The 23,496-nt window shown below is 37.3% G+C and overlaps 1 protein-coding gene across 2 annotated transcripts in view; it reads left to right on the forward strand.

The window, feature by feature from the left end:
• Positions 1 to 23,496, forward strand: part of prkn (parkin RBR E3 ubiquitin protein ligase) — a 168,044-nt gene that overhangs the window by 130,413 nt on the left and 14,135 nt on the right. For both annotated transcript variants that reach the window (XM_034005349.3, XM_059024659.1), the window contains exons 8-9: positions 6,928 to 6,989; positions 14,159 to 14,308. In XM_034005349.3, the coding sequence (XP_033861240.2) occupies positions 6,928 to 6,989; positions 14,159 to 14,308 (212 nt within the window). The remainder of the gene's footprint in view (positions 1 to 6,927; positions 6,990 to 14,158; positions 14,309 to 23,496) is intronic.

A 23,496-nucleotide genomic window follows, 5' to 3' on the forward strand; every position in this document is an offset into this window, starting at 1 on the left:
CTTGTACTAGCCTACAGATGCCTTGATCAGACTGCACCCAGCTACCTCCAGACCCTCATCTCTCCCTACACCCCCACTCGACCTCTCCGCTCCGCCTGCACTAGAAGACTGGCTCTACCTCCGCTACGCTCCCCTGCCTCCCGAGCCCGCTCCTTCTCCACCCTTGCTCCGCAGTGGTGGAACGACCTTCCTACAGATGTCAGGACTGCCCAGTCCCTGACCACATTCCGGCGCCTCCTTAAGACTCACCTCTTCAAACAGCACCTGTAGAACTCCTCTGTTGTATCCTGGGACACTATCACCCTTCATTTAAATATGCTTTATTTTGGTCTTATCTGCCCCCTATTTTACTGCATTTAATCCTGTACCTCAGAATATTGTAATCTGCCAAGTGTTTAACCTGTAGTATTTTGTACTTAATCATATCCTGATGTAACTTTCATTATTATCTGCTGTATTATTGAATTGTGGTTTGTCACACTTGAGAATTATTGTATTTCTTGTTCTTATTGTATGACTTATATTGTAACACTTGAATGTATTTGTATTTGCTTGCGATTGTAAGTCGCCCTGGATAAGGGCGTCTGCTAAGAAATAAATAATAATAATAATAATAATAATAATAGTATTGCTATTACAGGGCCGCTGTATCTTGCTTATTGTAACAAGCATATCAACATGTTCATTAAAAAAGATTTTCTCTGTTTGACAGAAACCTTGATTTATTTAGTATTAATAAATTGTGCTCATTTTAAAGGGCATCGTGTGGAAAATTTTTTAAAATAAGCATAATAAATAAATCCTTTTGTAGTTTCTTCCCCCTCAGTTAGCTGTTATGATTTTATTTATTATGTTGAATTGCTCTAGGTAGAAACTTAATACCCCTGTACTGTTGATTCAATTACATTTTACAACAAATAATAGTAAATACATACAAGAAGGAAACCATGTATTCAAATTCAACAACAGCCAAAACAATAAATATTTATTTTGAAAAAACGTAGAGAATAATGCACTGAAATGGGACTCCTAATATTGCATGCATGCTTATACCACAACTACACTCTAAGGAAATTCTAAATCATGCTTGTTCCATGGGTAACAATCATGTGTTGATATGTCTAGCCAAGAGATGGGAGTGCAATGCTTCTCATGGGTAACAGATGCTCAGACTCCTGTGAATAGACAACAGGAGATATATTGTGTTAACTGTCTTGCATAGCCACATATTGAACAAGTAGATCAGAAATGTAGTACCAGCAGCAGTTTTACAGAGCTAGCCTCTTAGAGGGTCCTACTGGTGAGTAGCTGACCAGCACACATGCGTTCAGTACTGGCTCCCTCCCACTACATTTAACTGGGATACAATACAGTATGTTGACCTTATTATTCCAAAGACCTGGCTTTTGGGGAAATGTCCCCTTATGGTTTAAATGCCTTCAAAAGAGAATTACTTGAGCCAGGTACATTTTGAGCAGTTATTAACAACAGTTGAAAGAGGCATTAGTACAGTTGTTTTCAAATAACATGCAAAAAGCTGATCTCTGCTGGGTAAATTAAAAAAAAAAAACATGTATTTAAAAAAAAAAGAAAAAAAGGCTGTTTTAATTGTACTTCGAGAACATTGAGACCTTGAAGTATCATTTCTTTCTATGCCTGTCTGAGAGAGAGAGATACTTCATCTTTATGCACGTTGCCACTTATCAGTTTGTAAGGGCTGTCTCGTTCTTTGTAGGTAAAGTCAAAGGTGGAATGGGTCTTGTACACAGAGACAGGAGTTAAAATAAGTACTGTATAAAGATGTTGTATGTTATGTTGCTACGAAACAAATCTGTATAAGAAAATGTTTGAAATAAAAGCCAATAAAATCAGTAGAAATTAGAACATCTAAACTGTGTAAGATCTACAGCTTGCTTTTTTCTTGTTTCATGTATTTTACTGGCTTTGCTGTTTTTGACTCGCTTGAAGTATCAGCAGAATCAATGTACTTCAGTGTTTGCTGTTTCCATTTTCTAAAAGCCAGTTATAGCCAGCACTGTCTTTATACTGTAGGCTAGTCAGAGCTGTGGGGATGTGTGCTTTTAGAACTGGTCACACTGGTCATTGGGGTTTGTTTTACCCTTAAGGAATTGCATGCTAGGATTTTTATTTGTTCACGAGTCGCCACTCTTATAAGAGATTTCTAAGAGTATTTTCTACTAGGTTAAAGTTGGCATGCGGTCTATGAAATTGCCAAATTATCTGTCATGTGATACCCCATCTTTATCATGTAATACAGTAATCTTGAATGAGGCCTTTTAAAATTTAGAAAGAAACTGAAATTGAAACAGAAATTGCCTGCTTAGCGCATCCAACCTGTGCTACAAAATTACTTCAAAGAGAAGTTTTAATGGCTTGTGTGAGTGGGTTTGAATGTTAGTGATGTAAATGAGAGAAATCAGTCATTTATATCAGTCTAATTGGGATGTCATTTTGACAGGCAGCTTTTGGTCCGAAGCATCTGTCTTGTGTGCTAATTAACCGTGTCATTAGATGTTGCAATCGAATGGTGAAGTGCTTGTTAAAAATTAAGCATCATGCTGGCCTTACAAAAAAACAAAATGCTAAAGGTTACCAGTTTTTTATTGTATTTATTTTAAACAATCTACAGTAATGACAATAACAGTTAAAAATGTGGCTCTTGTAGTCTGAACATTTTCAATAAAAGTATAACAGCTCTTTATGCCCTTAGTTGCAGGAATGCTTCCTATTCATGACTTCCTTACTAGATAAAAAAGAAGAAAAAAAAACAGCAGTACTGTATCTACTTACTGCTTGATTGACAACCACTTGTTAATGGGTAAATAGCTATCAAGGAGATTTGGATCATTTTTATAATTATCACTGAATTATGTATGAGGTTTTATTCTCTAACTGGATTTCAGCTAAATGCAGTGTGTGTACATGAATCCTACACATCGTTTCATTCTAGAATACAAAGAGTCTGCCCCATTTCAGCTCTGCAGGTCACAGCCTCAAAGACTCAGATGAAAGGCAGTTAGGATTAAGATGAAAGAGATGCAGAGATGAAGGAAACACAGACATATTATAAACATCATAAAAAGGTGGGGAAAAGCTTAACAAAAACATTAAGCATGTGTGTATATTTCTCTGCAATTTGACAGCAGGTTTTATATAAAGAACATGTTAACAAACATCTTTCATTTTGTTATCACACTCAGACCAAAGAACAGATTTAATGATATTTATATATATTCTCATTGAAGCAGTTAATTATCTGCTGCACTGGCTTAATTCATCACTTTGAGCCACCAACTTTTGAACAATAGTGCTTTCTATTTGTTGATGGACAGAATAAATTTAGTAATGCAATACATTAATCAGGGTGCAGAATACCTTTTCTGACCCTAAAAACCCTAACAATGCAGCTGTCACTATGACTGTGTTTTAAAATGGGTACAATGCCGTTTATTTTTTAAGATACGGTTCTAGATTCAAGATTTCCTTTCCCTCCTGTAGTTCATCCCGTCCTTTACTCAGGCATGTTATCAGTTGTTTTATGTACAGTAGATGTGCACTTTTTTTTTTATCTTCCTTTACCTGGTATTTTGAGTTTAATAAGGAAATATATTATTTTCCACCCAACACACCATCACAGAACCTTTACATGCACTTTATTATTTACAACAAACAAAAACAAAGAAACAAAACAAAACCTAACTCCACTTTGGAGCGCTAACTAAAACTTATCCTCCGTCACTAGCTACAACTGGACGACTAAGCCGTTTACCAGTAAAACAAACAAAGTACAAACACAGTACCTAGTTGTTTAAAAAGTCTCTTCAGCAGCTGGCTTGTACTCCATCAGACAAGCTGCATATGGCTGCTTCTCCATCAGCCCTGACTGCAGGGCTTCTCCTGCCTTTATGCAGAGCTTAATTGGCCTCAGGTGCTTCCTATTTCCCTTGCAGTCCTTGGGCATTCTGGGAATTGTAGTCCTGCAACCTCTCAGACTACAAATGTTCTTTTCCCCTACACACACACACCAGGGGTTTCGCTGTCGCTCGTCACTCTCGTAATTTGCGAATGTTTTTTGAAAGTGACGACAAAAAAAAATGTGGAATCGTCACTAGTGACGATCGTTTCTGTTTGTACTATAAAAAATCAATTTTGTTAGTCACACACAATCTCATTCTTCAAAAGAAGGGATTGCTAAACCATCAGCACCTCAGCCTCTCGATTCATTGACTCTGTAACGTTCTCATCCCGTGGTAAGCGACGTAAATGCAGTCAGCCAATCAGCGCCTCAGTTTAATGTCGCGTGTCAGTTACCATGGTAACCCAGACCGCTTTATGAGGCTGTGCTCGGTGCTGCTGTAGCTTTCAGCCTCACATTATTCTTTGCAACCTGACAGCTTCTGCTGCTGCGCTTTCACGACTACAGAGAGTTCTGCTCAAACCTTTGCATCCGCAGTGTTAGCGCCATTGCACCAATGCCCCGCTGAAATAAAAAATGTCCCGCTGAAATTCTCTTAACTCGCTCGTGTGTCCCCCTTCCCTGACCAGACGCAATCAGTACCAATACGCAGTAAATGAATGTATGTTGTATTACCATGATATGTCTGACGACAGGCTAATCTTTTTACTTGTTTGTTTACACTTGCGTTTTCATAATTAAACTCCTGTGTTTTATTCTCCAGTCCAGTAGAATGCGCTCGCACCCCCCTGGTTACAGTCAGTTTCACAGTAAGCATGGACAACAACATCGGTCTTGTTGACAACATAGCCCGGCGCAAATATAACCTCGTATCCCTGTTACACCCGACCATTACTTCTGGAAGAATATGTAATAAGCTTCGGCAGTGACTGCTGAAATATAGGTTATTATAGTTGTGCTTAAAAATACTGTGTGCAGAAGATTTGTGAACCGAAAACGCATCATTAACTAACAAAAAAAAAAAGCCGACGGTAGTTATAAAATATGTGAAATGTATCTTTTCTATGACCAAAAATGCTAAAATTCAGGGCCAAAATTATTCTGTATGTGTTAAGCAGCAACTGTCTCTTGACCATTTCGCCAGTAGGCCTATCGAGCATGATAAAACGGCACTGTATATATGCCTACAATACATCTTGCATTGAGAAAACACCACTGGAATCGGAATAAATGAAATTATTATGTAATACAGTTCACGTGCAGCATGGTTTTGGTAAGTAGCATTTTCTAAACTATATAATTATGTGCAGTATTAAAATAAGTTAAAAACATAGCAAATCCACAAAACCAACGAAATACATAGTGTATATTTGACATTTTATTTGTAGTGTTCTGTGTAACACGCCTATCGTTTAACCTGAAGCAGATATACGCGTTTATCATATTATCAACAACACCAACGTGTGTTGTAAAAATAAAGCAACAATTGTTTTGAAAACTGTCCAAACTATTTACTTGGTAGCCAAGAATAAAAAATGTCAATCAGCGTTTAATCGCTAACACCAGACTGATGTGCTGTGACAGAGTGTTCAGTGCACACACGACTCATTTACATATTAAATATGTACATTTTAAATAAGCCCTGTTGTTTAAATGTAATATAAACAGTTGGGCGGTCACTGCAGTCTGTCTGGGATTTAAAAAAACTAAAAGCCTAGTCTTTAACTCATTTCATTTCCTGTGTGCGTTCATGCCTGCAAGTCGATATTTATTTGTTTCAATGACTCGATTAAAGTTTATTGTAACTTAAGTATTATTGGTTCATTTCAAAATACAGAATGTATCGCCAATCAGAAACCGCAGTATTGTTATGCGGTCTAGTTTGACATGCCGTTACGTCTGGTGTGAGTGTAGTAAGAGTTTTTAGCTTTCAATCCAGTTAAAAAATATGGATTGTTTGCTCAATACCAGTACATTACTAGCAAAGGGCGATCAAGACGAAATACCATCAAAGTTTAAAAACGCCAAAAATGTCTTGCGACTGAAGCTCTCCCCAATTTCCCTGCCATCATCAGTGATTTGTGTGGTAACAAGCAGGGACATCCATTACACTGATACTAGTTAAGCATTGTATTATTATTTTTTAATTAGCATCAGTACTGTACCAATAATTTAAAAATGCCAGTAATATATTTTCATATTGAGATCAGCTATAGAGATGCTTGGATAGTGAACTTTTCTTTGCCTTCTTTTCTATAACTTTATCATCAATATAAATACATGATTGCGGTAAACTTGTGCGCGCGAATTAAAAAACAAAACTGTTAGCCAATACTGTAAAATGTCGCAGAAGAAAATCCACTCGTTTTTTCAGCAAGAGTGAAATAGAACAAACAGAACGACAAGTTGTAGAAGATGAAGACTTGGATTCGGAACACCAGATAAAAAAGAACAAACAAAGTTCACATGCGTCAGTAAAAGAAAACAAGCAGCAAAGTTTCAGCCTTATTGCAAAACTCTGTTTCCATGGGTTGTATATAATATTCTAACACTGTTTTTTTTTTCTTTTTGTTGTAAAAAGACATACATGGTATAAGTAATTCATAATGCATTCTGTGTCTGTATGTAGCTTTTCAGGGCAAAAAAATCTGGTTCTTGAGTTTTAATGTTCTAAAACTTTACAGCTGTAAATTACCAATTTATTTAAACTGTAGAGCATTATTAAAATGGTTTAATTAAATAGTTTTGGTCAATACAGTGATTTAAGGTATAACATAAAAAAACAGGATTCATAACACCCTTGAAGACTTGAGCTGTGCGCCAGTAGTGACTACTGAATATCTGGAGTGACTAATGTTTTTAGAAAGTATTAGTCACTAGTGACTACAAAAATTTAGAACCCAGGGGAAACCCTGACAAACACACACACACACACACAATTATTCTCAGTAGTCCTTTTTCATATTTTTTTTCTCTTTTTCTCTCTTTAGTCGGCTGTCCAGACTCTCTGCTTAAAGAGCTTCATCATTTCCGAATCCTCGGAGAGGAGCAGGTGAGTTAACTGTTCACAGCCAGTAGCCGCGTGTCATTAATGAGACAGATCTGTCTGTCTTCAGGGAAGCTGAGACTATCTTGCGACTCCACTGACCCAGCTGGAGGAAAGCGCAGAAGAGACGCATGAATATGTTTTTGTTCTTGTTCTCAGTTTTGACAGGTTATTAATTGCTACATCCGCTACCTGGCAGAGCATCCCCCCACCAAAAGCATTCTTGCATTAAATTGACTTTGTAGAACTGATACTCATATTAATGTACACTACAGTGCATCGAAAGATACAGTGCAATCTTTACTTTGGAAACGGTCACTTTAACTTTTCCCTTGTCGGATTCTTTAGCTTGTGTAGCAGTGGATGCTCCTTACAGGAGGCAAGGGAGGCAATGCTTCCTTAAAATTTCTTAGTGGAAAAAAAGTAAATAAATAATATAGTGCAGTTCTGACAGCGCACATGAAGAAGATGCCAGCGCCCAGAGGGAAAGGAAAGTTTGCTTCCAAATGTTTTAAACCTCATTCCGTCTAGAAGAACGTCCTCGATCACACATGTACCAGCAAAGGAAGTTGAGTTGATCACAACGAGCGATCATATACCGTATATGCGAAAAAAAGACACACTGAAATAACAGCACTCTACAGCAGGCAGTTCTCAGAAATCCTGCTATGATGTCAGCATGAAATGTGCTGAATGGAAGTGTAAAAAGTGGTCAAAAATGATGGACTGAATGTGCTAACACTGCTTTTAAAACACAGAGTAACTATGAGGCACACAGATAGACAACAATTCTGAATTCCTGAAAACTGTGCTGACTGACCCTTACTCACGAGTGCTTTTTACTGCATATAATTCATTATATCTTAATATTTTGCCAGAAGACATGCATTTTTTGTTTTGTTTCAAAGAATAGAGTAAATAAATGTTTTAAAGCTATAAAATTGAAAGGTCACCATATTACTTTTTTTTCTGTATGCCATAGAAGGCTAAGAAGCAGACAAATTTATATATTTTTAAAAACAAAAATGTTTCTAAGATTTTTATGCAAAAACCAATGAGGTATGTCTTTGGTAAAGTTCACAAAACAAAATTCAATGTACAGTCATCTTTTTCAGACAAAAAATGTGGTTAATAACAAATATGTAAATAGATATTGGTCTTGTTAAAATGCGTTACCCTGAAGTTTGACCTTTGACCTTTTTTTTGGTCTCAGAATGCATATAAAATGACCCAATCTTAATTAGTTGTTAGTAGTAAGGTACCTTATTACTAATTAGATGAAATCATGTTACTCTGTATTTCTTGACGTTTGTTAGTCTGAATTTGATAATTGGAGTCAATATGGAGGCTAGGGTTACCGTTTGGCCAGGAGCCCTGTACATGAAAAAGGTGCAGGGCAAAGCATTTGTTTAGTTTTGATTTGTTATTTAAACACAAAGGTATTTGTTTATTTATTTTAGAACGGGGTACCCCTCTGCCTCTGTGCAGTTTATTATTTTGTGTTTATGTTTGTATTATGATTTATTTATTTGTATATAATGACGGTGTGGGTTTTGTTATTGTTTTGTTTCTGGCAGAGGCGAGATTAATTAAAAACCTTGTGTAGAAGGTGGCCATCTCTCGAATTGATTATGTGATTAATTTGTTGCTAATCGGGAGATGGTCACCTGCATAAAAGCCTTCAGCTGTCTGCACTCGGGATGGGTGTTCGGAGGAGTGAACGGGAGCGAGATTGGAGAGTTTAAAAGTAAAATATATATAATATAACGCTATAGTGGGGAGCCATCGTTACAAGACCATGGTATTTGTGTTCCATCTTATAACAAGTATAAAAGGGCTCCTGTAATGGCATTATGGAACAAATGGGAGCCACAACCTTACCGTGTTATAACTGATTCCGCAGTATAACGAGGTGTGTTATAACGGGTGAGTACTGTATAATGTATTTCTTTTCCATGAAAACCAGTTACTTAAAATTTGCTTTAGAGGCCAGTCACTTCAGTAGAGACAAAAATAGCATGACAAAAATATGCACATAATCTGTTATTAATCAAACGAGAATGCAAACATAATATATAAAAAAAGTAAAGCGGATTACAAATTGGATTTCTCTTGACGTGTCGGAACATAGCAACTTAGATAATATGAGGTATCAATCAGTGCCATCGCATCGGTATGTAAATCACACAAAATAATGAGCTGTGTCAAGGTCAAACCATGGTAAACTACCATATATCCCTAGACCTGCCAGAAAACATTCTTACTTACCTAGAAAACAGTCTTGTGTTTATAATACACAAACATTATGCCAACATCGCACACCAGATAACTGCATCTTGATAATTTCCACTTTATTGAAAAAAACAGATCCTGATATTGCAAAAGGAGCTAAAAAAGTGATTTCTTGGGCTAATGCTGCTCATATAGGTCTGATACTTTGACACATGAAGCTCCAGTTCTGTTGCCTACAGTTAAAGGAATATTCTGTTTGATCTGAATGTTCCTAATACTCGTTACCCTTTCAATATCTTATTGTGTGTGTTCTGTATGCTATTCTGCTGTTGTTTCTGAATTATTTCAGAAGCATACTTTTTTCTCTAGATAGTAAGCATAGCAGATTAAGCAGAAACAACAGTTGAGAACCACACAGAATACACATATGAGATATTAAACTGGTAAGAAATGGATTATATAAAACCGTTTTAATCCACTTACAAGACAAGGGCATTCAAAATAGCACCTATGCAGTGAGTGTATTTTTATTACACAAAAGAAAATAGAACTCATTAAAAAAAACTTGAAGAAAATCGAAACCCTTTGAAATGTAAATGTGTTAACCAATTTAAAAAAAACAAACTAAAAATGTATAGCACCCCCTCATATTCTCTACACAGTGTCAGACACAGCAGACACTGCAATACAAAATGGAACAAGACACATACAAAAATATATTAAATCCATATAAATGTAAAGTTGTTGGGTTTTTTTTTCTGTACTCTATCAGCTTTCAGAAACTTCAAGGGCATTTCTCATTTAAGATAACAGTGTTTATGAATGATGGTGATTAAAACTCATTATGGAAAGCAATGTTAATTAAGTGACTAGATGCAAAATTCTACCAGATCCGGAAACTATTTATAGTACTCTGCAACTAAAATAGAGTCATGAAAACACTGCTCAATTAAACACATGTGCAACGCAAATTGATATTAATTTGAAAGTATGCTCTGTAATTTTCAAATAAGTTTGGTTGCCTTTTGGTATTACAAGACTCTACTAACATTATGCACATTTAATACCACCTTAGCCTATAACAGCAATGCTTAGTCTCTATATTTGGTTATCCCAACAGTGGCAAATCTGAATTACCCTTGAGGTGATTGATTCATTGACCCCCATATTAATTTCAGCAAATATTTTTAGCTATTTTTGAGTTTGATGTAAATCTTTTTTTTTTTTTTTTTTCGGGGCTTTCGCTTTTTATATACTGTATGAAATTATTGTTTTCGATTACTTTCCAAAATTCTTGGACATTGGTTTTTCTGTCCCAATATGTACTGTATAGTAACTTGACAATACTTGCACGCTTTAATTGTACCATATTTCCTTTGCTGTCTTCCACAACGAAAACCCTTATGGTCACTGGCATATTCATATGGGGTTTTTTGTGTGTTTTTAGGCATTTTGTTTACATTACGCCACAATTTGTAATTCTGTTTTAAATTCCACGAGTGTGTAAATACCCCTTATCGAACTGTACTATAGCTTTAAATCTTGTGAGCAAAATCAATCCTTCATTTCTAATTGTAATCTTCTTTTAAATCCTCGCAAGTGTGTACTATCCTCCAACAGAAATGTAGGAATGTGCTGCCACTCAGTAGTAGGGGGGTTTAAAGTATTCAGAACAAATGAATGCGAGAAGTCAGGAAGGAGGGGCATTGCCCAACTGCACTGGGTGGGAAGGTTGTTTTTTTTTTGGTAGGTTATTTTATTTATTTATTTAATGGGAAAAGGGGTCAAGTCAACGTGAATTGAGTAACCATTTCCAGTGTTTTTCCAGTGTTTATTGGATATGCACTCAGGGCTTGAAATTCACTTTTCCATGCACTAGCCACCATGGCTAATGGATGGAAAAATCCACCGGCCACACAGACATTTTACCGGCCATCATCTTTCCAGGGGGCGATGACGACAAAAGAAAATGCAAAAACAAGTAACAAAATGTATTGGAACATTAATTGTACAAACTACTTATATATTGAGAACTATGTAACTAGGCTGAATTTGTTGTAGGATTCACAGCCTTTGAGGTAAAAAGGAAATGTTCCATTAATTATGACCACTGATCAGGTCATAGAGTTAGGAAAAAAAATTAAACCATGTTTCAACGTGAGACTAATTTCTAAGGTTCTTCTTGACTGTTAGCTTGACAGTTCAGATAATTTCACTTCCAAGAAAGACAATCTCTGCTTGTTCTTTTTCTGTTTTGTCACAGCACTCTCTTCTGTCCATACATTCTGGTCTTCTGGCTCTGATGCTATCAGCATGCCACAGCTCAGCTGCAGGGTTGGGTTCAAACTCTTTTCTGTGAGGTGACATCAGCTGAACCATCTGCAAGTCTGAAACAGTATCACGTTTCAGATTTGATCTCCAGTCACTCTTTACCAGCTTCATTATGTTGAAGCCTCATTCTCACTCGGTGGTGGAGGCTGGCAGGCACAGACCGAGGTCAATCAAGTCAAGGAGAGAGGAACACTGATGCTGGTGTATCCTAGACTTCAGAACTGTCCATTTATCTTGTATCTCATTGATGTTGACTCCAGAAGAACCCAAGATAGGCTTGAAGTGCTCCACAAGGCTATCAATTTCTTAATCACCAAAATCTGAGGCTCAGCTCACCGCTACCACCCCTGCGCTGACTCGGGAGGGGCGAAGACGAACACACGCTGTCCTCCGAAGCTTGTGGCGTCAGCCGTCCGCTTCTTTACACACTGCAGGCTTACCATGCAACCACCTCAGAGCAACAGCGTCAGAGCAACAGCGTCAGAGAACAGCGCAGCTCTGGGCAGCTTACAGGCAAGCCCGCAGGCGCCCGGCCAGACCACAGGGGTCGCTGGTGCACGGTGAGCCGAGGACACCCTGGCTGACCTAGCACAGTAATTATTATTATTATTATTATTATTATTATTATTATTATTATTATTATTATTATGTGTTGCACCTGGGGCACTTTGTAATATACATTGTGTTTAAAACAACAGACGCTATATTAAAATGAAAACTTCACCGGCTACAATTCAAAGACAATAATAGGATGTGTTGCGTTTGAATAAGGGACACAAACAGACAGTTCAGGCTCTGAACATTCAACGTGTTTATTCAGTTCTCTAACTCAGAACATCGTCATAAAACTCTACATCAACTTCAGTTGCAACACACTGTATCCTCCTAGTAATGGTAAGCACGACAATCGTACTTTTACCTAGCAGCCATAGGAACATTTGGCTCTCTCGCATGCAAATAGCGAGACAACATGATGTCAATTCCAGGATGTCAATTCCAAATCCCCCTTCCAACACAGAATACAATTCCATATTTCATTTTTGTAGAAGGGACATTTGTTTTTTTTAAGCTGGGCAAACTTAATGTTGATATACAGAGTATAAGTGTGAATTAATTAATTTAATATATGACAAATTATGAACTAAAAACTCTTTATACAACAGCATTGTTCACAGCACAAATTTATAAAAATGCAATACTTACACATGCAGACAAAATCTGAGAAAGGCCTCTCATTCTATCTAATTGCATGGACAGTCCTAAACATTATTTGCAGCTTTCCAAAGCTGCATTGGGTGACGCTAAAGCCTTCCCTGCTTTTGTAGATGCTGTGGGGGCTGCCTTTGCTGCAGAAATCCCCAATGTTAGTTGTTCCTACCACAAATTAGATTTTTTTTGTTTTTGTCTTGTGAATACAGCCGGCATTCTGAGCAATACATGTTCTGGTTGGTATTGTCGAAAACGAGTCATTCCCTAGTTTGTCTGCTGTCATTAATTCTCCTATTTTCGTTGAACTTGTGGACCACTTTTTTTTCGCCAGATTTAGACAGTTGTTCTTCATCCGTCTGTTTTCTTTTGAGTGGTTGTTTGACACCTTCAAAATGTCTCCACATTATGTATACTGAGTATCAAAAGAAACTTATTTGAGCATCAAAAGTAACCTGTCACTTATATTTGAATAAAATTCAAAAACTAGATGTGATCGAAAAATGAGACTGTTTTAGAGCAGGTGCAGTGACTATTGTGCTGATTTAACAATTGACATCACGAAGATGCTGCAAAATGATCTGTCGATCTTGGGCAGGTGTTGTGACTCTTGGTCTCCCAGTTTGTGACCTGTCATTGACAGAGTGCATCTAGTTATACCGTCTCGCCAGGTTTGAAATCACTGGCTGTGAGCACCCAAGACGACGAGCCACAGTACGCTGCCCTAGGCCAGCCTCCAACATGCCGATTACACGAACGTGCTGCTCTCTTGACAGACGTAGCATATTGTTTTTTTTTCTGTGATTTTCTTTATTGCTTTTATTCAAGCTTGCAATTCAGCAGCTGAAATCATTCCATATCCAGTGTCCAATCAACTGTTTCACTAATTAGGTGATTAAGTGCATATGCTTCAGTCATAGTCACTCAAGCATGTCATGGATGACTGATTGTGTGATTAAAAAGAAACCAAAAACATTTCATCAATGTCCATCATTTATACCTTATTTATTTTTTTTAATAAATGTGTTATAATAGTGATACGTTTCTTTTGATGCTCAGTATGTTATGTTTACACCAGATGGCTTGATTTAAAGTGTACAAAAACATACCCGCCACTGTAGCATGCAAGTATCAAATGTACCTGCCACAGACCAAATTAGCCTGTGTCTGGTGGGTGGGCGGGTGGTTAAAACCGAAAATCTGAAGCTGTAATTATAGCATGTTTATAAGTTTCATGATGGGTGCGTTATTGAGATTCAACGATGATTCAGATCATTTAAATAGAACCCCCACAGCAGACTTGAACGACAACTTGAAAGTTTGAAAACAGACATTTTCATTGCAAACTGAAGGACATTTAAGCCTTGTCAGTAATCTATGGGCTCTTTTTCTTGTCTGTCATGTAGTACAATCGCTACCAGCGCTACGGGGCTGAAGAGTGTGTGCTTCAGATGGGAGGAGTCCTGTGCCCTACGCCTGGCTGTGGAGCTGGACTGCTCCCTGAAGATGGACAGAGGAGATTAGAGTGTGAACAAAGACGTGGGCTTGGATGTGGGGTAAGCAGTCTGTCTGTCTCTCTATATTGTGGAGGCATCTGTCCGTCAGTATGGTATGCCAAACATGTACATACTGTGGATGTACATTATTATTATTATTATTATTATTATTATTATTATTATTATTATTATTATTATTATTATTGTTATTATAAAGTAATTTAGCAGACGCTTTTATCCAAAACAACTTGCAGAGAATAGGGTATGAATTATGCATCACAACTGCACCAGAGTCACTACAATAGGACCTCTTTTTATCTGGGGGTTTACGTGTCATCCGAAGGACGAAGCACAAGGAGGTTAAGTGACTTGCTCAGCGTCACACACAGTGATTCATTGACTGGAATTGAACCTGGAACCTCCTGGTAACAAGACCCTTTCTTTAACCACTGGACCACCAAGCCTCCTTAGATAATGGTGATTTACTTTTTCATGACGCTGATGCTTTTTATGTAATCTGTGGTATTTTTTAAATTTCACGGTCTACCAGTTCCCGTGACACCGGGTTGATGTAAATGTGGTATACTCAAGTTGTCCCTTCATGGGATTGAAGCTGTAATCTTCTTCCTTGTTTGTCCAGAGTCTAATATTCTAGCTACTGCAATCACAACACTTTTAGAGGCTCTTAAATCACTTTCATTTCCATTAAGAAAAAGGTAATTAAGCATTAATTATTATACAGTTACTGCATTAGGTAGTAATGTAATTGGATATGCAATTAAAAATGAGGTACATGTTCACTTATAGTTGATAGTGAATAATTACTATGTTGTCCCAGCATGTTTGTACTTAAACAACATAAACGTGTTCATTATCATTACATAAGTGTATACACTAAGCTTTAATATAATTTAGGATGAGTTATTCCTATCAGTTTTGAGTCCTGTGAAAGTAAAGCCGTGAATGCATTGATCTCATATTAAATCTGTTGTGAAGGCTCCACTCTTTGAAGAACACTGGAGAGTTTGCTTTAAATTTGGAGTACAGAGAGCTAAAGCATTGTAACTATAATGTTGCACTCAGTTATGGAGCTGTGTTCAAAGCCCAGCACAAAAGCAAACGGATTTCATGTCCAATAAGATAACATTTAAAGGATTTCAGTGTGTCAATGTTGTACTGAAGCCACAGAAACAAGCACCCCTGAATTTGTGCTGTCAAGTCTTTATTCTTGAGAAAGTGTTCAGGGTCGTATTAACATCTACAGACCATGATCTTCAACCATGGGCATCAATGCTCAGTCCACTCTGCTGACTGTCACTGAGCCAGTCCATGGATACAAACCTAGAGAGTGTCAATTTAGTGTACTTTACTTTGATTTGTGTTGATTTGATAACCACTGGCATGTCTGTGGTACAAACCGCTGACAGAAGTACCATTGGAAATAAATCACCGGCAGTACGTGGTGGATGGAATCCATGGATCTGACAATGAAACAAGTAACATTTAATCAGGGGTGGCCTGCACTGGCTAGCTGCTTTACAGTGAATACAAATAGCCTTTACCGAGCTGCACTGTATGCTTCCATTCAGGGCTTCCATGTCAAACAGCAGTTTGACTAAAATAACAATCTTGAGCGTTTTAAATGGATTTTCCTCCATTCTGACGACTCACTGCCAGAGGGTGTGTAGCATGAGACCACTGAGCAATGTTATCTGACTGGTCAGCATTTGTGTAAGTGGGTTAGCCCAGTCACTCGCAGTCAATGAGTGTGGCCAATGGGCAATTAAACATATCCCCACTTAACCTTCCCACCTTTAAGTGTTAAGCAATAATAACTCTTACTACTGATGTACTTAAGCACTTTGTGATGGTGGTCCACTATGAAAGGCGCTATATAAAATAAATATTTATTGATTAATTGATGTACTGTGTTGAGATTGTAATGGTTGTTACAATTACTGGACCCAATTTTTGGCTGCTTTATGTCCTCATTTTTATTTTCTCACCAGATTCAGCACAGATTGACTGTCAACAATTAACGCTGTAGTTCACAAGCCTGTCATTAAATGTTAAAGCAGGGATGGAAATAAGACTCTCTTTGCATAGCAGTGTGATCTATTCCTTGTTTTACTATGAGTTTAATAAGACACACCTGTGCTTGTTATCTATATACAGGGGCTAATCAAGCACATATTAAAACCTGGAATGGGTGAAACTACTTTGCAATAGGAGTCTTATTTCCATACCTGTAAAATCTCATATACTTTATTGTTTGTACATAAAGCTCCTCGCAGACAGGTCATATTGTTGCAATATGCAATGTATAGTATACATTATTTTAACCTGGGTTTAGAGAAACAGAAATATTTTTTGTGTTATGGCTGCCATAATGTGGTTATGTGATGAAGACTTACAGCCATCAGATATTAACTGCATACTTGGTACACCTGTATTATACGATTCTCTAGTCAGGTTTGGTTGTGTGTGTTGTGTACGAGAAACCCCTTGCTGTCTTTAATTTTACACATGTCACAGGTGTCATGGCATCAGAAACTATATGCGGTACTGACTTATTATTTGGTTTATTTAAACATTGTGTGCTAAAGGTGTTGTTGGCTTTTCATTGACCTGTGATCTAATGAGGGCCTGTGACTTCGGTATAGAGACAGCACACTTTGAGTTGTCTTAATATGCAGTACACTGCTGCATAGGCTATGGGTTTCTCAGTTAGGTCCCCTGCAATGGGGTGGTCTGAGCTGTGCCAGTAGGCCTTGGGTCGTGTTTTCAGACCATTCACTCTCAAGTTGTTTGTTTCCTATTTTTGTAGTATTAGGTTGTGATTTCTCCTTTAAAAACACCAGCGACTGAAGTAAACACTTTGAAACTCTGGCCTCGTGTTTTTATTCTTAGAGTTGAATTTCCAGGCCCCAGTAATGCTTGACAAGACTGCCACAGTCAGCTGCCTTCCAACTTAGCATGATCTAGCTGCCTCACACTGCACACACATCAAGCGGCCACACATAACAACATGCCTCCACTCTAGTGGATCTGACCACATAGAACAAATGTGGTTATACCTTGATCACATTGTAAACAGTAAACCCTGCGTGTAAATACATTGTAATTACTCAAGATGTTAGCGGGTGCCTAGCATTTTCATTTTGTTGCATTGTAAATACAGCGTTACTACAGTGTAATCATAGCGTAGTCAAATACATTTGTTTTGGTAAATTAAATGAAGGGTACCATTCAAGAAACATTTGTTAAAGAAACCTGTAATACTGTAGAAAAGTTACACGTCTCTCACACTAGTATTTACATACACGTAACTAAGACATTATAAGAAACCTTATTATGCAGTGGAAACCACCTCTTATCCTCTAGAAGTATTTTTTAGGATAAAAAAATTACAGTATAAAGCAACATTGGAATTGTGGGATTAGAGATTTTAATTTTTTTTTTTTTTAGAAAAACAATCAGTGAACCACTAATATCTGAAGTAAAAGGTAAATAAAGCACAGGTCATAGTGTTTGATATAACACTATGTACAGTAATACTATAATTTATACAATATGTCCTTTCTCATCTGCATATCATTGCATTTCATCAGTACTGACACATATCCCAGACTTCCAAAACAAAGCCATTTCCGTAACAGATTTTGAGTGACCCAGCCTTGTTAAGGATGGCAGTCTTGCATGCTCAAATGAGCCTTCAAATTACAAGCTTTGATAATGTAAATTTCACTGTTGTGCTTCAAAGGCACCGTGTGAGCTAAAAATGTAAATTAGCCTCCTAATCCCAAAAGAGAAAGGGACTTCAGTTAGAAAGCATTAATATTCCTTTGAAGGCTTAGAATACTAATACTATGTCTGTTTCTGTGTTGAGACAGTAATAGTTTGCCATCTAGTGTTTCAACAGCCCATTTGTTCTCATAACAATGTCAGGGGAAGTCTATGGAGAAGGAATGTATTTGTTGTGTAGTTTCCTCGCATGAAAAAAATGTGGAGCCTTTCATCAAATCTAGATTTATATTCTTCTGTGACATAGCCATTTACCCGTTCCCCCCCCCCCCAAAAAAAAATGTTAATATAGCAAATAATGTCTAACATTGTGCGGTTGTGGCGGCTGTTAAAACTGAAATGCCCTGGGGGCAATTTTTGTTATTGACCTAAATTGAGATGACAGTGTTGCTCCTATTAAATTGCCTTCTCACTTGGCTTGGCTTGCTGAGATCCATATCTATTAATGACAGAGTGTCCCAATGCCCTGCAAGAAAAGCAATTTGTTCCTTGGTGGGGTGTTAGTGCAGCAGCTGGTCGAACGAGCCATCAGAGGTTATGCCTCAGGACAATCCTCGTTTCTCCAGTTTAATGGAAAATATTAGTGAACCGATTTCCCCCATCGCCAAGCCCTTGTGTCTACAACGTGTCTAAGACATGCCACATGTATCCATTAATCTATACAACACAACAGAGCTGTCATTTGTCACTGATGGTGCACAGACCCGGCTCATTATAGATCAACGGACAACCTTGAGTTTGTGTTAAATGGATCTTCTCAGTCCCCACCATCTTATTACTCCCACTGACACAGACTTAAACAGACACAAATTGCGTTTTGTACAGGACTTTTCATCTATACTTGTTTTGAACTACTGTAGCCATTAGTATTCTGTAGAGACATTTAATGATGGTACTATTAGGGATGTGCTTTTGGTACATTTTTATGAACATTTAAACTCTTTGCAATGTCAGTGTTTAATCCATATCTACATACACTCACACACATGTGTTACATTCTGATACTCACAGACCTGGTTAGTATTTTCTAAGCAAGTAAACCCTAAATAAGAAAATAACGTTTTAACATCGCAAAGATTTAACTACAAAGTTTAAAAAAAAAAAAAAACACCTACACATCAAAGTATATATTGAAATGTTTATATTTATTGTTGTAAAGTTGCTAGTGAAGATATAACTTGATACCATATACATATTGAACACATTTTCGGATAGTATAATGTTTTTAGAATAGTGTGTTTCTTAAAGGTTCATTTAACAACAACAAAACAGGAACCTATTAACCTATTTAAAATTTAAAAAGAGACGAATATCACCCACTGCACAGCGCAAAAGCGAGTTGTGCTTACAATTGAAAACAAGTTGGAAATACTTTAACTTCTGGAAAACGTAATTACCAGGGATAAAATAGCACAATATTTTGGAATTTTAAAGAGCCAAATTAACACACAATCAAGTAATATATGAAGTAATTAATATAATGTTTGCCTTGTGCTGTTAATTGTATCTGGTCAAGTATTACTAAATAACGTAAAGTATTCAAATTCACGTATCAACTTTACATTAAATTGTAAAAAGAGATGCCTGGCCTACCTGTTTGAACTGTGTGTCAGTGGTCCTTTACTTTTTAGTGCAGTAGTTCCAACATACAAATAAACAACAATTTCAAGTGAAAAAGCCTTCCACCTATGGGAAGATTGGGGAATGGGGTCCATGAGTCTGTGGTAATTGCAACTTTTTCTCCCTTGAAAGTTTTGTATGAACAGCTGCAGCACGATTTTCTTTAAGTTTTTCCAGCCTCGCTGTTATTGTTTTATGGGTCGGCACAGTATTGGGATAATCTTACGTCGATTTAAAAACTGCTGCATTCACGAGTCACACGCACTGTCCTCATAAGGGATAACGTGATCACGCCCAATGTTCGGCCAAATCTATAGCAAATGTTGTTATGGATGTTTGCTCTTTTATTGCCATCAGTAGCTCCATCCACAATAATTCTGAATGTTTTCATTTCAAACTGCGAAGCATTGAACTTGTGTTTTTGTGGTATGTAAATTTTGCTTGGCATAATTATTTACATACCACGGTTTTCTCATTCGGTTCCTCAAAATATTTCCAAACGTGGCTTCCTTTGTTTAGAGATGCCATTTTAAATGTAGAACAAACTCAGAAAGAAACGCTTGTCATTAACGTTATTTAACCCCGCCGTGGAATTGATACCATACCACACCTACTACAGGCATAATAAACACACACAGTGCACCAATGAAGCGCTAGATCGACCAAGAATAAAACCCGCCCCAGTGTCAATCTTTCTGTTGCACCAATTAGAAAAGCTACTTGCAGAGGCAATTGCCAAACCCCTTTCTTTTTATGTAATATCCGCTTTTCTATGGCACTAGAGCAGTTTCACACACGACGGACTACTGATGATAAATTACTACAATTAATGCATAAAAAAATGTGCGTTTGGTGACATTTGTCACGTGACCGGTTATACGTCTAGCATATTATTAAACGTTTTGCCACTTCTTTAGAGTTTATACGTTTAAACGTTTAAAATTCCCATCCCTAGGTATTATAGTGCTGCCACAGCTATTGGGGTACAGTCGTTTTCATTTCGAATGGCTCTAGACTCCATTCCTAATACACACCTTCATATACTGTGTACAGAGACACACGGACCAAACCCTCAGTAACCCACATGGCATTGTCATTGCCACAGTATTTCATTGTTGTGAAATGATAATACAGGAGATAATGTATTATCTCCTGTGATAATACAGGAGATTTTGTTAACAGGAGTCGCATGTGAAGAACAGTTTGTGAAGCCTCATGAAGGGCAGCTTTATACATGAGTGTTTTAAAGTACATTTTCATACATGACACTGGTTATAGGACATCTTGGTTTCCTCGTCATAGAGAACAAACATTTTGTAATAGGAGAAAAAATGAGGATATTTTGACTAGTGCGTTTTGTTTTTTGTTCTGTTCTGTTGCATCTTACAGTCAATTTTAATCACTGCTGTCAGTCAAGAAAAATTGCCTGTTGGTGGCCATATCTGATTTAGGATTGATTTCCACTAATCATGTTTATGTATTCCAGTATGTGTTTTTTTACATGTCATTTTTAACACATAGCGTTTTGTCACAATTGATACTTTGCTTCTGTTTATACTAACAAATAAGTAAACAGCATTATTAATAATAATAATAATAATAATAATAATAATAATAATAATAATAATAATAATTATAATAATTATTATTATTATTATTATTATTATTATTATTATTATTATTATTATTATTATTTGGTTAAGATGACTTTTAAATAAACATTCTGTTTTGTTGTATGTTTGTTATTTTTTTTTTTATTCCCTCTACGTTTTTCTCTAACCCTGGTCCAAAAATAAGAGATTGCTGTGTACCTTACATCTTAAAAAAGAGGCTTGCTTAGCGGCTCCGTTTAAGTAAGATAGGTTACTTTTTCTTTGGTGATTTATATTACTCTATAGCTTTCTGATCTTTATTCTCAGCTTGGTTGGTGAGGCTTGCCTGCCTGCAGTAAACGTCAAGTAGCATTTGATTTAGAAGACTAAAAGCTAAAGTTATTTAAGTGGTAATTCCTGAGATATCAGCCCTTTGTTGGCAGCGAATGACCACTTTGTCAGTTAATGACCTTTTTGTCAAACAAGAAGGTCATTATCAATCTTGAATGGACTGAATTTGAGTGTGTATTACTGTCGTTTACTGATAAGTGTAACAAAAAAAAAAAAAAAAACATTATTAACTGCCAAAAAATACTGTAATGACCGCTGCCTTCACACACTATAGAGAGTGACATGCCTGTTCTTTTGGAACACAGGGGTCGGATGTGATTAACAGTTGTTACTTGTCGCACACACTCACACACACTTGCTGGTTATTGTAGCCTTTATTTGTTGTTAGTTTTCCAGTAGGCTAGGACATACAGACATGCTCAAATTTGTTGGTACCCTTACAGCTCATTGAAATAATGCTTCATTCCTCCTGAAAAGTGATTAAATTAAAAGCTATTTTATCATGTATACTTGCATGCCTTTGGTATGTCATAGAATAAAGCAAAGAAGCTGTGAAAAGAGATGAATTATTGCTTATTCTACAAAGATATTCTAAAATGGCCTGGACACATTTGTTGGTACCCCTTAGAAAAGATAATAAATAATTGGATTATAGTGATATTTCAAACTAATTAGTTTCTTTAATTAGTATCACACATGTCTCCAATCTTGTAATCAGTCATTCAGCCAATTTAGATGGAGAAAAGTAGTCACTGTGCTGTTTGGTATCATTGTGTGCACCACACTGAACATGGACCAGAGAAAGCAAAGGAGAGAGTTGTCTGAGGAGAGAAAGAAAATAATAGACAAGCATGGTAAAGGTAAAGGCTACAAGACCATCTCCAAGCAGCTTGATGTTCCTGTGACAACAGTTGCAAATATTATTAAGAAGTTTAAGGTCCATGGAACTGTAGCCAACCTCCCTGGGCGCGTCCGCAAGAGGAAAATCGACCCCAGATTGAACAGAAGGATAGTGCGAATGGTAGAAAAAGAACCAAGGATAACTGCCAAAGAGATATAAGCTGAACTCCAAGGTGAAGGTACGTCAGTTTCTGATCGCACCATCCGTCGCTTTTTGAGCGAAAGTGGGCTCCATGGAAGAAGACCCAGGAGGACTCCATTTTTGAAAGAAAAACATAAAAAAGCCGGACTGGAATTTGCTAAAATGCATATTGACAAGCAACAATCCTTCTGGGAGGATGTCCTTTGGACAGATGAGTCAAAACTGGAGCTTTTTGGCAAGTCACATCAGCTCTATGTTCACAGACGAAAAAATGAAGCTTTCAAAGAAAAGGACACCATACCTACAGTGATACATGGAGGAGGCTCGGTTATGTTTTGGGGCTGCGCCTGGCACAGGGTGCCTTGAATCTGTGCAGGGCACAATGAAATCTCAAGACTATCAAGGCATTCTGGAGCGAAACGTACTGCCCAGTGTCAGAAAGCTCTGTCTCAGTTGCAGGTCATGGGTCCTCCAACAGGATAATGACTCAAAACACACAGCTGAAAGCACCCAAGAATGGATAAGAACAAAACATTGGACTATTCTGAAGTGGCCTTCTATGAGTCCTGATCTGAATCCTATCGAACATCTATGGAAAGAGCTGAAACTTGCAGTCTGGAGAAGGCACCCATCAAACCTGAGACAGCTGGAGCAGTTTGCTCAGGAAGAGTGGGCCAAACTACCTGTTAACAGGTGCAGAAGTCTCATTGAGAGCTACAGAAAATGCTTGATTGCAGTGATTGCCTCTAAATGTTGTGCAACAAAATATTAGGTTAGAGGTCCCATCATTTTTGTCCATGCCATTTTCATTTGTTTTATTATTTACAATATTATGTTGA

This window comes from Acipenser ruthenus, chromosome 5, assembly GCF_902713425.1.
Source record: "Acipenser ruthenus chromosome 5, fAciRut3.2 maternal haplotype, whole genome shotgun sequence".
NCBI classification, from domain to species: domain Eukaryota; kingdom Metazoa; phylum Chordata; class Actinopteri; order Acipenseriformes; family Acipenseridae; genus Acipenser; species Acipenser ruthenus.